Source organism: Miniopterus natalensis, chromosome 1 (genome assembly GCF_054644295.1).
Source record: "Miniopterus natalensis isolate mMinNat1 chromosome 1, mMinNat1.hap1, whole genome shotgun sequence".
Taxonomy (NCBI): Eukaryota; Metazoa; Chordata; class Mammalia; order Chiroptera; family Miniopteridae; genus Miniopterus; species Miniopterus natalensis.
Genome location: NC_142081.1, coordinates 90,347,879 through 90,360,667, shown reverse-complemented (window position 1 = coordinate 90,360,667; position 12,789 = coordinate 90,347,879). Strand labels below are relative to the sequence as shown.

Below are 12,789 nucleotides of genomic sequence, written 5' to 3'. Positions count from 1 at the left end.
TGTGTTCTGAGTGGGAATCAAACCCAAACCTTTTGGTGTATAGGACAGTGCTCCAACCACCTGAGCCACCTGGCCAGGGCTGTGTTTTTTTGTTTTGTTTTTTAAAGTGGTCTTGGTCTATAGAGGCAGCTTATAGCAACAGGTGTGGCACCACGTTTGTGGTTATATCGTGATGGCCTGTGAGTCACTGAGTCACCTTTTCCTTTGATGGTAAAGTGGCCAGATGTCTTTTACTTGTTCCACTATTATCAGTAGTGTGATTTAATTTGATTTCTCAAATTATTTTGTCCCATTCAGTAGAATCATAGATATATCTTAATTTGATTCTTCTGATGGAACACTGTTCAACTGCACATAGAAACAACTTAAACAGTAGAGAAGCATAGGGAGGTAGATTGTGGGCATGATGGCGTTTTAACAATAACTTCATCATTGGTGTCGCTTATTATGAAATCTCTTTCTTCCAAATACAGACTCAAACAGTTAAGTTGCTTATGCAGCTATATCCGTATACTTTCTTACCTTGAGCTCAGAGAATTTTTATGTTGATTTAGTTCCAATATATGGTAGTAACTAAAAATTACTTACATAATATTATTTTCATCAATGACTAGATTTTTAGACTCTTACACTAGTAGATACTAATCCTCAAATGGTAAAATTACAATAGACAATTTAAATATTATCTCCTTTTATTATTTTTGCAAGTTGGTAGACTTGCCCCTAGTAAAACACAGTGCCTCTTTACTATACTTAATACTAAAAATTAGAATGAAGTTAAATGATGACTGTAAATATTCATTAAAGAAACAAGATTAAACGGCAAAATAAGTGAAAAAGGACCTTTGCTGCAATTCAGTTTATGTCAGTTCAATTATATATTTTGTATAAATGACACCTTCATGAAAAAAAGGATGAGTCTCAGTTTCATTTCACTTGTATTCTGTTTTGCAAAAAGCTAATTAGAAATATGAGACTTGTTTGCCTCAGCTACACTCAATCACTCATTCATTCCCTTGTCACTTATCAAGACCTTACTACTAGCTAAGAGCTTGAGCATATATTGTTGAAGCCCATCTTCTCCATCTTCCAGGAGTGTACAATGCCTTAGTAGAGATAAGGTGTATCTATCAGTAACAATAACAGAGCAGTGAGATAAATGGCCACAGAACAGATAACAACACTTACTGTAAAAGAATAAACTACTTGGGTATATGTCTACTGGAAAGATATATAGGCTAATGCAAATTGTATGCTATTAGAAAATACATATAGGCTATTGGAACTGATGGTGTCTTCAGCTTTAATTTATGCAGAATTATAAATTGTATTTCTAGGGCATCTTTTTTCTCTAAATGTTAGGATTATGAAAGAAAATACAAACTTTGGACAAGCCAAAAATTCGTTCATAAAAATTTCAACATGATTATGATATAGAATTTATGCCAAATGTCAAATAAATCACAACATTAGAACTAGGTAACGATTCCTATTCCTTGTACTGTGATCATATAAAGTTTTTGCTGTTTTTACTGTGGAATGAATAATGCCCTTCCTTGTCAGTGAAATAGTGTTCTAGACCATGTAACTAGTAATTTTTAGTTTTCTCCCCTCCATATTGGTCTCTAAAAGTTCATTCAGGCTTTTCTTTCAACCTCAAGTTTGAGTGCACATTGAAGAGATGAGTGTGTGGCATTATTTGAACCGGTTACTGGTTTTCTTCAAATGGGAATAATGGCAACAAATTACTTACTTTAGGGAGATCTAATAAGTTTTGAAATTCAGAATATTAGGCACTATCAAATTCAGATGGCAAGAATGGAACCTTTTATTTTTAAATCTTTCCTGTTTTGCTTCTCAAATGTACAATGTGCTGAGGTGGTCTTTCCTCCTTCGTTACTCTCATGGTAAGATGGAGGTTGCCATCAGCAGCGTACCAGCTGGCAAAAACCAGAAGAAAACTGCCAGACCTATGCACAAATACATGCCCGTCCATGCTGCACATTGCAGCATACGCTGGGCCATCGGGCGAGCTCTGTTTGCAGCATTTTTAAGCATAGAAGTGTACAGTTTGTTTCAGAAACACAATACTGACAAACCAGAAATGATTTGTTATATTTTTTGAAAGAATTCCTTTCTACACATCATTTGTACTGTTTTAATTTTTCTGTGGTGTTACTGTATAAGTAGCAATTTAATATACCCCTTTATTAGGAAGTCTTTGTAGTACCAGCGTTAAAGCAGTGGGACATTGTACACAGTTGAAATATTACATGTGTAATGATTTGCATTCTTAATGTTCCAGAACCCTAGGGTTATTAGTAAAACGACTGGAGAAAGGTGGTAAAGCTGAACAAGAAAACCTTTTTCATGAGAACGATTGCATTGTCAGGATTAATGATGGTGATCTTCGAAATAGAAGATTTGAACAGTAAGTGTGTGCTGGTGGCACGCTGTGCTTCCATGCTTTAGGCATGGTGGAGTGCGGTCCCTTGAAATACTTTCTGTAGCAAGTCTGGGATCTCTGTCTTTTACTGGAGAGGAGTATTTTCTGATTTATGTAGCTTTTAAGTATTTAATTAAACTAGCTAATTACTACCATGAGACTGTATTTTAAAATGCCCTCTGACTGGACTGGTAGAGTGCTGCTTAAAATATATGGGCCCAATTTAGGCTTTACAATTTTGCTATTTTCTCCCTTTTTGGGAAATTCACCAGGGTACCAGTTTGTATTATACTGTAACTCACATTTCCAACTTTGTCTCACGTAATGTCTCTCAGGACAAATAAGCAGACAAAGCTTCTTTGAACCACAGTGTGTAGTTTGCTCAGATTTTCTTTATCCTGATTCAGGTGTCCTTATTTAATTAAAAAGATAAAGTTGTCTGGTTCTTATAAAACAAGGCAAGACTGAGCAGAAATCATAAGGACTGGGCAATCATCATGAGATGGAGCAGTTCCCAGTTTGGTCAAGGAGTAGCACGAGGCAGCAACTCCTTACGTTCTGAGTCATTGAGGCTGCATTGGTGTTCTTGGGATTTTTGCACATACAGATTTGAATTAATTTTGCTGATACATAATGTGCTTTCTATTGTTTTGTAAGTATATTTCTAAGTATATTTCTTTAAAAACTCAAATTGTACCCCATAAGGAAATATTTTATAATTTTTATTAAAAGTGGTATTGGATAATGTTATAGAGAGGAGCTTGTATTTAATTTCTATTAATATTGAAATTATAGTACCTCCATTGTACTTAAAACTATAATTTAATGATTTACAGTTCAGAGCATAGTATTTTACCTGTAGTTGTGATAATTTTGTCACTTTTATTTAGAGAATGAGAAATTTATATTTGGAAAAACAGCTATGCTTCTATCAGAGCTTGCAAACTTGATTGATAAATGGGATATCAGAATTTTGTTTTTCAGTTTCAACAAAGTGTATCATTTCTTATTGCTTAATTAGTATATTTAATTAAGCTCATAATATCTTCTAGTCTGCCAGTCTTAATTTGCTAATTTTCCATTCGTTCTCAAATCCAGAGCACAGCATATGTTTCGTCAAGCCATGCGCACACCCATCATTTGGTTCCATGTGGTTCCTGCAGCAAATAAAGAGCAGTATGAACAACTCTCCCAAAGTGAGAAGAACAATTACTATTCAGGCCGCTTTAGCCCTGAGAGCCATTATATTGATAACAGGAATGTGAACAGTGCAGGGCTTCAGGCACCACAGAGAGCGCCCAGACTGATCCACCAGGCTGAGCAGATGGACTTGCACCCACGACTACCTCAGAGCACACAGCCCTCTGGAAAGCCACCAGCAGCTCCAGCCCCAGCACCACAAAGTGTATTTGGTACAAGTGTAAGCAGTGGTTATAATACCAAAAAAATAGGCAAGAGGCTGAATATCCAGCTTAAGAAAGGTACAGCCTATCTTGTTTTTGTTTGATGGAATTTATTCTAAAACTCAACCAACTAACCCAAAACATCCTAAGTTTTATCCCATTGTGTGAAAAAAGTGATGTAATGATTGTTTTTTAAAAGTATTTAAAATGTATTTTTATGCTTTTCAGATTTATTTTGCTATATAAAAATTCAAACGATCAGAGAATAAGGCTTTAAAAAATAAGTTTCATGTGAAGATAGCAGTTACTACTACAATAAAATTTTTAACAATGAAGGAAAATGATTTCAGGATGTCACATTCAAACCCCAAATAGTAGTGAGGATCGGCTGGGGTTTCTTTTTTTTTAAATATATTTTTATTGATTTCAGAGAGAGGAAGGAAATGGGAGAAAGAGAGAGAATCATCAATGATGATGCATGCCCCCCTGCTGGGGATCCAGCCCAAAACCCAGGCATGTACCCTGATTGGGAATTGAACCTCGTTCTTGTGGATCCTAGGTTGACGCTAAACTACTGAGCCATGCCAGCCAGGCAGGATCCGCTGTTTTAATCATCCCACTTGATGAGGACTTCAAAGAGGTTCTCCATTTCAACCCCATCATTTTGGTGATTGGAAGTGATTGATTCCTTTGACGCTATTAGTGGCTCATGGTAGAATGAGGAGAAGCTAGTCCATTGTTCCAGAATATTACATTGCTTCCCTTTCTTAAGGTGATGGGGATTATAATGAGCCTTGCTAATTCCTTATTACATATACCTAATATCAACTTATTCCTTTAAGTATCCCCATCCCATAGACCATGAATCCTGTGCACAGGATCCATAACTTAGAGCAGATGCTGGGATTCACTTTCTGATTTCCAATCGCTGTCCTCTCCAGGCATTGAGATATGTTTTTGCTATCAGTCTGCAATTTTAGCTGATCATTTTGATGTTTTTATATTATGTCTTTCAAAATGGTGTCATTATAAGAATATTTCTCTTTTTATGAGATCAACCAATTCCTGCCATTATATGGAAATGAACCCAAGAGAAGGTTGAGTGATTACCTAATATCACCTGGCTGCTGATGGCAGTAGTGTCCTACTAAACCATTCCATAACTTGACATTTAGACAATTTTTCTTTCTATTTGGGGTAGGGTTTACAAACTTGTAAACTCTGAGATTCCTATTTCCTTTCTAAATCATGTCCTTGCATTGAACTTTATATGAACAACAAATTCCTTATTTCTGGTTACTGGCTTTTAAGCTCCAAGTACTTGTTTCACATGACCAGGAATTGACAGCTTTACTCCACTTTTGAAACCCATTACAAACACAGAGTCATAGCAGCATAAACCCCTTTTTAGCTCTGTTAATTCCTAAATGAGAAATGGCAGATCCTCTTTCTTCCTGTTTCTCTACTTAAATGACAGGCCCTAGTTTTTAAGCAACAGCATATCAAGAAATACAAATAGAGTTGTAAAAAAAAGATAAAATTCAGGTTGGGATCTCTCAACAAAGGAAAAATATTTTACTTGGTCATTGTCATTAAGATATTAGTTCATAAATATCTTTGCCTTTTTACACTGATACAGGATATTTATATAGTTTTTTTGTTTTTGTTTTTTTAAAATATATTTTATTGATTTCAGAGAGAGGAAGGAAGAGGAGGAGAGAGAGAGAAATATCAATGATGAGAGAGTCATTGATCGGTTGCCTCCTGCATGCCCCTCACTGGGGATTGAGCCCACAACCCAGGCATGTCCCCTGACCAGGAATCGAACCGAGATCTCCCAGATGCTTAACAGTTAAGCCATACCGACCGAGCAAGTTAATTAGTTTTTGACACAATTCTTATATTTTAGCAACTTATACAATATGAACTTTTTAAATAAAGTGAAATTTTATTTGCTATTAATAATTTTTGAATAAACTTGTTTTAATAGCATTTAAAAAGCTATGATTACATTTTATACAAGCTAATTTAGAAAGCAGGTAATCAACCTAAGAAAAATAGAAACAATGATTTTCTTTTAAATATTTTGATGATCTTGAGGAATCTAGATATTATAGAGATTCATAGATCTATCTTGATTTTAATTTACTGTGAAAATGTATGACAAAAGGCAGAAACTATCTGTGCATTCCTGCCAATACTTACAAATATTTTACATAAAAATAGTTTACTATAAGAGTGAGGAATGCTGATTGTCTTTGATTAATACTAAATACAGCTATTTAAATAATGATTGTATGACAATTAAACAAGCTTTCCTTGTAGTTAACAGATGTTTTTTTTAACCAGTTATGTTAAACATTTTTAAAGAAATACATAAAAAGCATAGTGTTAAACTTTAAATTCAGTTCAAAGTGACCTGATATGCTTTGACAGAAGCTCTTCATAAACTGAGATCAATTTTAAGTACTTAAAAAGAGAAGCAAAGATAAGCCTTCATTATAATGATTTTTTGGCATAATTTTGGAACTATGTCATATAATATCACAAAATAGATTAGTTCCTATATACTTGCTTCCATAATTATGTTTTCTTAATATTTATTGTCCTTTGACATTCTCAAATACCCTGTTCTTCTGTAGAAATTAGCTTTTAATAAAGTCAGAAGAGAAGACCAATAATCTGTTTCAGTCAGTGCAAAATATTTTATTGGCTTTGCTAAATAAAAATTGCTATCTGTTTATATTCCTTTTAAAGGTCATTGACTGAACTTTTAGCTTACAGATTTAGGGGTTATTGCTCATATTTTAGTAGTATTAAGTTTCAGTTAGTCTTTATAATGCATACAAATTAATAGTGCAAAAGGAGAGTAATTTAGAATTTTTTTAAAATAAATGTTATTGCAAGTCATTAGACTTTCATGAAAGCACAGAGACATATGGAAAAGTCCCAGCAGAATAATTAGGAAAATTTCATATGGACTGTATGCCATTCAAGTCTTCAGCACAGAAGGCTTAAGAAATTAATAGTCTGGGCATATTAAAGTGACTTTAGATTTGCAGTAAATGAACACTTTGTTTGAACTTGAAAATATTAACAGTAGGTTTTGTTGCAGGTATAATTATTGAATATTTTCTTCATTTCTACTTTATGCTTCTTCTTTAACCCATCTTTTAGTTTATATTTAGTTGGCCATATTTGTTTGTTTACTTATAGAATATATGTTGTTACTTATAGTTTTGTACTTAGTGCTGCATCAAATGAATGAATTTTAACTTTTTCCTTTACACATCTCTTTATTCACCCTGAAATGAGCAGGTATTTGTCCTAATATCATTTTAACTGAAATGGCACCTAATATCTTAAGTAACTTTTTTAAAAGCTCTAATAGAAGTTAATTGTTATTAGAAATATTATAAAAGTTCTTTGATTCATTAGAAATTTGTCATTATCTTCACATTTTTTTCTTGGCTTATTTGGGCCTATTGCATGTCAGTTCCAGTAACATATAACCTTTTTTCTGCACCGTATTGAGCTTATAAGAGTGCCTGTCAAGAAAGTTGCCAAAGAATTTAAATTATACAAACCAGCACAGTAATTTTTAAATGCCTCATTAAGTTTAGTACTTTAAATATGATATGATGATTCTCAGACTTGGCAGCTATGATCTAGGATGGGTTCTTCACCAGGCATTTTGCCTGTTTGTTTATTTAAATTTATTTTATTTTATACATGGTCATATTTAGGTGAGTTAGAAGAGAACTAGGCAAATATAATAGGTTTCATCCTGTTGGTAAATTGCTGTGAGTAATTATAGTTTGGGGAGATTGTGTTATCTGTATCTAGAAAAATTTCTCTTTTCTTTATTTCTTATTTATCTCCCTGAACATTTATCTTCCTATCCACCTCCTACTTGTCAAATCTGGATACCATTATTCTATGATAATAATTGCTTTTTGAGGTACTATGGATTTTAACAAATTTTTGGGGGGTCATAGAGAAATTAAGTTTATTTTCATAATCAAACATTTAGACCAATTTAAAACTTTTAGCAACCATGTTTGTATATATGTTTATTACCTTTAATCTATCTTTATAGATTCCTATTTTTTCTCAAAATAATGTATTTTGGTATGTAAACCATTTAAACTTTTCAGAATTCAGTCTATTTAGAAAAATCTGTTACAGCTTTTAAAATATTCGAAGAAATGTAGGCATTGTGAAAGTTACAAAATGTTAAGTAGGTATAGAAAGTGATAACAGATTTTTTTTTATGTATAATACACCTGTAAACTTCAAGATACCTCATTTTATTTACTTTCTTTTTCTGCTCTGTATTTAGGTACAGAAGGTTTGGGATTCAGCATAACTTCCAGAGATGTAACAATAGGAAGCTCAGCTCCAATTTATGTGAAAAACATCCTTCCCAGGGGGGCTGCCATCCAAGATGGACGGCTGAAGGCAGGGGACCGCCTGGTAGAGGTGAGCGGCTTCAAAGTCCAAAGTCCTTAACACTTGAAAGGTTATTTTTAAAAATATTTTTTGCCCGGCTGGGTGTGGCTCAGCGGTTGAGCATCGACCTGGGATCCAGGTGATCGGCGTTCGATTCCCGGTCAGGGCACATGCCCGGGTTGCGGGCTCACTCCCCAGTCGGGGGCGTGCAGGAGGCAGCTGATCAATGGCTCTCTCACCATTGATGTTTCTGTCTCTCTCTCTGCCTCTCCTTTCCTCTCTCTGAAATCAATAAAGATATTAAAAAAAATAAATAAATAAAATAAAAATATTTTTATGAAATATGAAACATTTTAGCAGAAGTATGCATCACAAAACAATGCATTTATGCTTTACTTTTACATTTCCCATGTTATTTGATGAGAAACACCTATTTTGTTTAGTGTACTAAAATTTTTAGTAACCTACACATTTGGTTTATGAGGTAACATAACATTTTGACATGTAAGTACATTGCCTATGAGGTTATATTTCTAGATGGCTTTAAATTTATGTCTGGCAATATAGAAATGTTATCTACTTTGTAATCAGAACAGAGACTAATGAAGTAAGTGAAATAGTGTATTTTAATGAGAGGAACAGGAAATTTTCAAATGGCAGCGTCGAAAATGAATTGAGACATAAAAATCAAATGTCAGGGAAAAAAGAAAACAGTTTTCAAAATTTCCTTTCTGTACCTCATGAGTTTTGGTTCATTGGTCTTTGGAAATGTCTTTGACATACATAAATATATAGAATTTCTATTTGTGTAAATGTTTGTGCATATGGAAATAAAGGGGAGAAATACTGAGTAAAAGTATACTTTATTAACCATTTTTTCTTAGTGTTTTCTTCAGAAAGCACACTCCGTATTCTTAGCACAGATATTAACTAATATTCAAATTCCAATGTTAATGTAAATTTTTATGATACTACCCCTTTTTCTTATATTTTCGTACAATGTTTTTTTAAAATTTAATTTTTTCCATCACTTTTTATCCCCTGTATGCCCTCTGCCACCTCCACCCATCCCCCCTTACCCCTGCAATCACCACACCTGTTGTCCATGAGTTTTCTTTTTTCTTTTTTTCTTGTTCAATTCCTCCTCTCCCAGCACTAGCCCCTGCCCCCCCAACCCAGAGCTTTCTGCTTGCTCTGTATCTATGAGTCTGTCTCTGTTTTGCTTGGGAGTTCAGTTTGCTCATTAAATTCCACATGTGAGTGAAATCATATGGTACTTGTCTTTCTCTGACTGGCTTGATTCGCTTAGCATAATGTTCTTCAGTTCTATCCATGCTGTTGCAAAGGGTAAAATTTTCTTCCTTTGTAGAGCAGAGTAGTATCCCATGGTGTAAATGTACCATAGCTTATTTTATCCTCTCATCTACTGATGGACACTTGGGCTGTTTCCAAATCTTGGCTGTTGTAAATAATGCTGCAATGAATATAGCGGTACATATATTCTTTCAAATTTGTGTTTTGGGATTCTTCGGGTAAATTCCTAGAAGAGGAATCACTGGGTCATTTGAACTTTCCAGATTTAGCTCTCCTAAAGATTTCTGTAAAGTACTGGAGCAAAGGAATAATTTACAGATTTTTCCATATCTACATTTTGGGCCTAGATTATTTAAATCTTACTCTTACTCTTTTTGTCTCATTCATGTGACACTGTATTTTAAACAGACTCTGATAGAAGAGGCTAAATAAAAGGAAAGGTTTGAGTACAAATTATATTTAAGGTGTTTATAAAAAGGACCATTTGTCCTTGGTGTATAAATTGTGTACAATTGACCTTTGAACAACGCTGACACCCGTACAGTCTAAAATCTGAGTATAACTTTTGATTCCTCATAAACTCACCTACTAGTAGTCTACTGTTGATCAGAGCCTTACCAATAACATAAACAGTTGATTAACACATATTTCATGTTATATGCATTATATACTCTATCCTTCAAGTAAACTAGACAAAAGAAAATGTTATTAAAAATTACAAGGAATTGAAAATACATTTATAATACTGTACTTATTTATTGAAAAATTATCTGTGTATAAGTGGGCCTCTGCAGTTTAAACCCATGTTCATTGGTCAACTGGAGTATTAGTTCAGGTTTGTATTTGTAGCTTGTTTTAGTTAGTAAGAGTCTCAACTGGGACTTGAATCTTTGCCCATAAGTCCAGAATTAAAATGTCTGTCCTTTTTCCCAGACCTCCTTCTCTCCCTAAATCTGTCCCTCTGCAACCTTTTTTCTTTCTAAAGGTCCTTACTTTATTTTTGAGTCTCTCTTTCATCACATAATTGCTTTACTTGCTATACATCACAAAGACCTTTTTTTTTAGCAGTGGGTAGTAGGGCCTGCAACTTGTATTTTTCCCGAGTTACGTTTTATTTTCTATAGCTATTAGCTTTCTCTTAAAACTGAAGCTAAATTTCACATGTTTCAAAACTAATTGTCTACTATCTATATAATATCGGTAATTCTATGGGTTGTTTTTTTTTGAATATATGGTTATCTAGAAGCATATAGAAAAATTATCAAGAGACGTTTTTATTACTTAGAAATATTTTGCTTTCTTTTAACTTGTTACTTACCTATTTCCTGCAGTCCCTTAATAATAGGATAATGAGCTATGTAATGTGGTTTTAATACAAGGGGAAAGGTTCCAAAACATATTCTAACTACAGGAAGATTTTGATATTACAATTTAAATAATATATTTAATTCCTTGGACAAAATGCTATTTTTGTCTAAAGAAAATAAGAGAATACTTTTTAAAAGCTAATTTCATTCTCATTTCTGTTCAATATATAGTACTTTCTGATAATCTTATTATACTTCCTATAAAATAAAAATGATGAAATCTTGAGGAATTGGTTGTTTCAAACCTTTTGTTTTGGTAGGATTCTTTTAAACATTGAAGAATATTCAGGTGAAATACTGCTATTCCTCCAAAAATATTATGATTATTTTGTAGAGATTCTTCTTTAATGTTAGCCTTTAAAGGATAAAAAGGTTTATCTTCATAATTGTTAGTAGAAGTTGAAAATTGTTATCTTCATCATTGAAAGTTAAAATATTTTTGCCCAAAATACTTTGAGTGTGTTTTTACTATCCCCTATAAAAGTCACAACATTTTATTTTGGTATAAGAAAACCTGTGGTATACAGGCCATCAAAATATTTCAAAGCCCAGAAGTTTTGTGTTAACTTGACATTAGCTATATTTATTACTTTTTACTTGTTAATGCTCTGGTGGCTGTAGCTTTTGATTTATTGATAAGCACTGAAAGATTTACTACTTCCTGTCACACTTCAAGATCTTTTCTGGATTTCTTTATTAGCCACAGTAGCCTGGTGATTACCAGATTTATGCACATTTTACCATGAAATGAGTTGTTTTATAGCAGATGTGATCAGTTCTGGAATGTGTGTCTTTTTTTCTGTTATCTGTTTGCACAGGATTGCAGCTAAAAACTTTTTATTTGTTTTAGGTCAATGGAGTAGATTTAGCAGGCAAATCCCAAGAGGAAGTTGTTTCCCTGTTGAGAAGCACCAAAATGGAAGGGACTGTTAGCCTTCTGGTCTTTCGCCAAGAAGATGCCTTTCACCCAAGGGAACTGGTGTGTAAATTTAGAGCAGATGAAAGATTTCTGATGCATGTGAGCTGGGGGTGGTCTGGGCTAGCTCTCTGATGACCAATGTTTATTGAGACATTTTCCAAGTAGTTTCTATATTTTATGTGTCTTTCAACCTTAACTTAATATGAGCACTCTTTTTTCATATTTCCTCAGTTTTGGAAATAGATATCTACAACATTGAATGTAGGTTATTTAAAATTCAGATTGCAGGGATATTTTCTAGAACAGCAAATGTTTATTACTGAATGATTTCAGATGGACTAATTGAATACAGAGACGTTGATTATATCATTACTATCACTTCCAAAGCTCTTGTTGAAAGCTTGCCGTGTTCTCCACTACATATGACAAATCTTCATATTTCAGATTTTCATAGTCCATGAGGCTAAGTCAAATAAAGATACTTGTTTTTTTGGAACAAGTATCTTTATTTGTTTGAAAAGTATGAAAAGGAGTACCTTTTAAATATTATTATTGAAAATAGAAAGACTTGAGTGTCAGTAAGGCCCATGACCATTAATTACTAACATAAACATTATTGCGAATGACATAAATCAAATGAAAAGACATTTGTTTGCAAACTGTTCCACTTTTTATGCATATACCAATACATCTAAATATTAGATAGGGGTATTTATCTAGTATTGGTGCAAAAGAAATATGTATATTAAGTTGACATAGCTGTGTTTTTCTGCAAAAAGGACAAAGCTTCATTTATATATAAAAATGACATAATTGGAAGAATCACCTTTTATCTTTTGATGTGAGAATTGTTTTACTTCAAGTACAAATTGTATTTTAAATATTTCA

At 33.4% G+C, this 12,789-nt stretch overlaps 1 protein-coding gene across 16 annotated transcripts in view; it reads left to right on the top strand.

Annotated features, from left to right (window-relative positions):
- PARD3 (par-3 family cell polarity regulator) overlaps nt 1–12,789 on the top strand; it is a 720,826-nt gene that overhangs the window by 391,480 nt on the left and 316,557 nt on the right. For all 16 annotated transcript variants that reach the window (XM_087823918.1, XM_087823919.1, XM_087823914.1 and 13 more), the window contains 4 exons: nt 2,306–2,431; nt 3,545–3,927; nt 8,192–8,331; nt 11,833–11,961. In XM_087823918.1, coding sequence (XP_087680044.1) covers nt 2,306–2,431; nt 3,545–3,927; nt 8,192–8,331; nt 11,833–11,961 — 778 coding nt within the window. The remainder of the gene's footprint in view (nt 1–2,305; nt 2,432–3,544; nt 3,928–8,191; nt 8,332–11,832; nt 11,962–12,789) is intronic.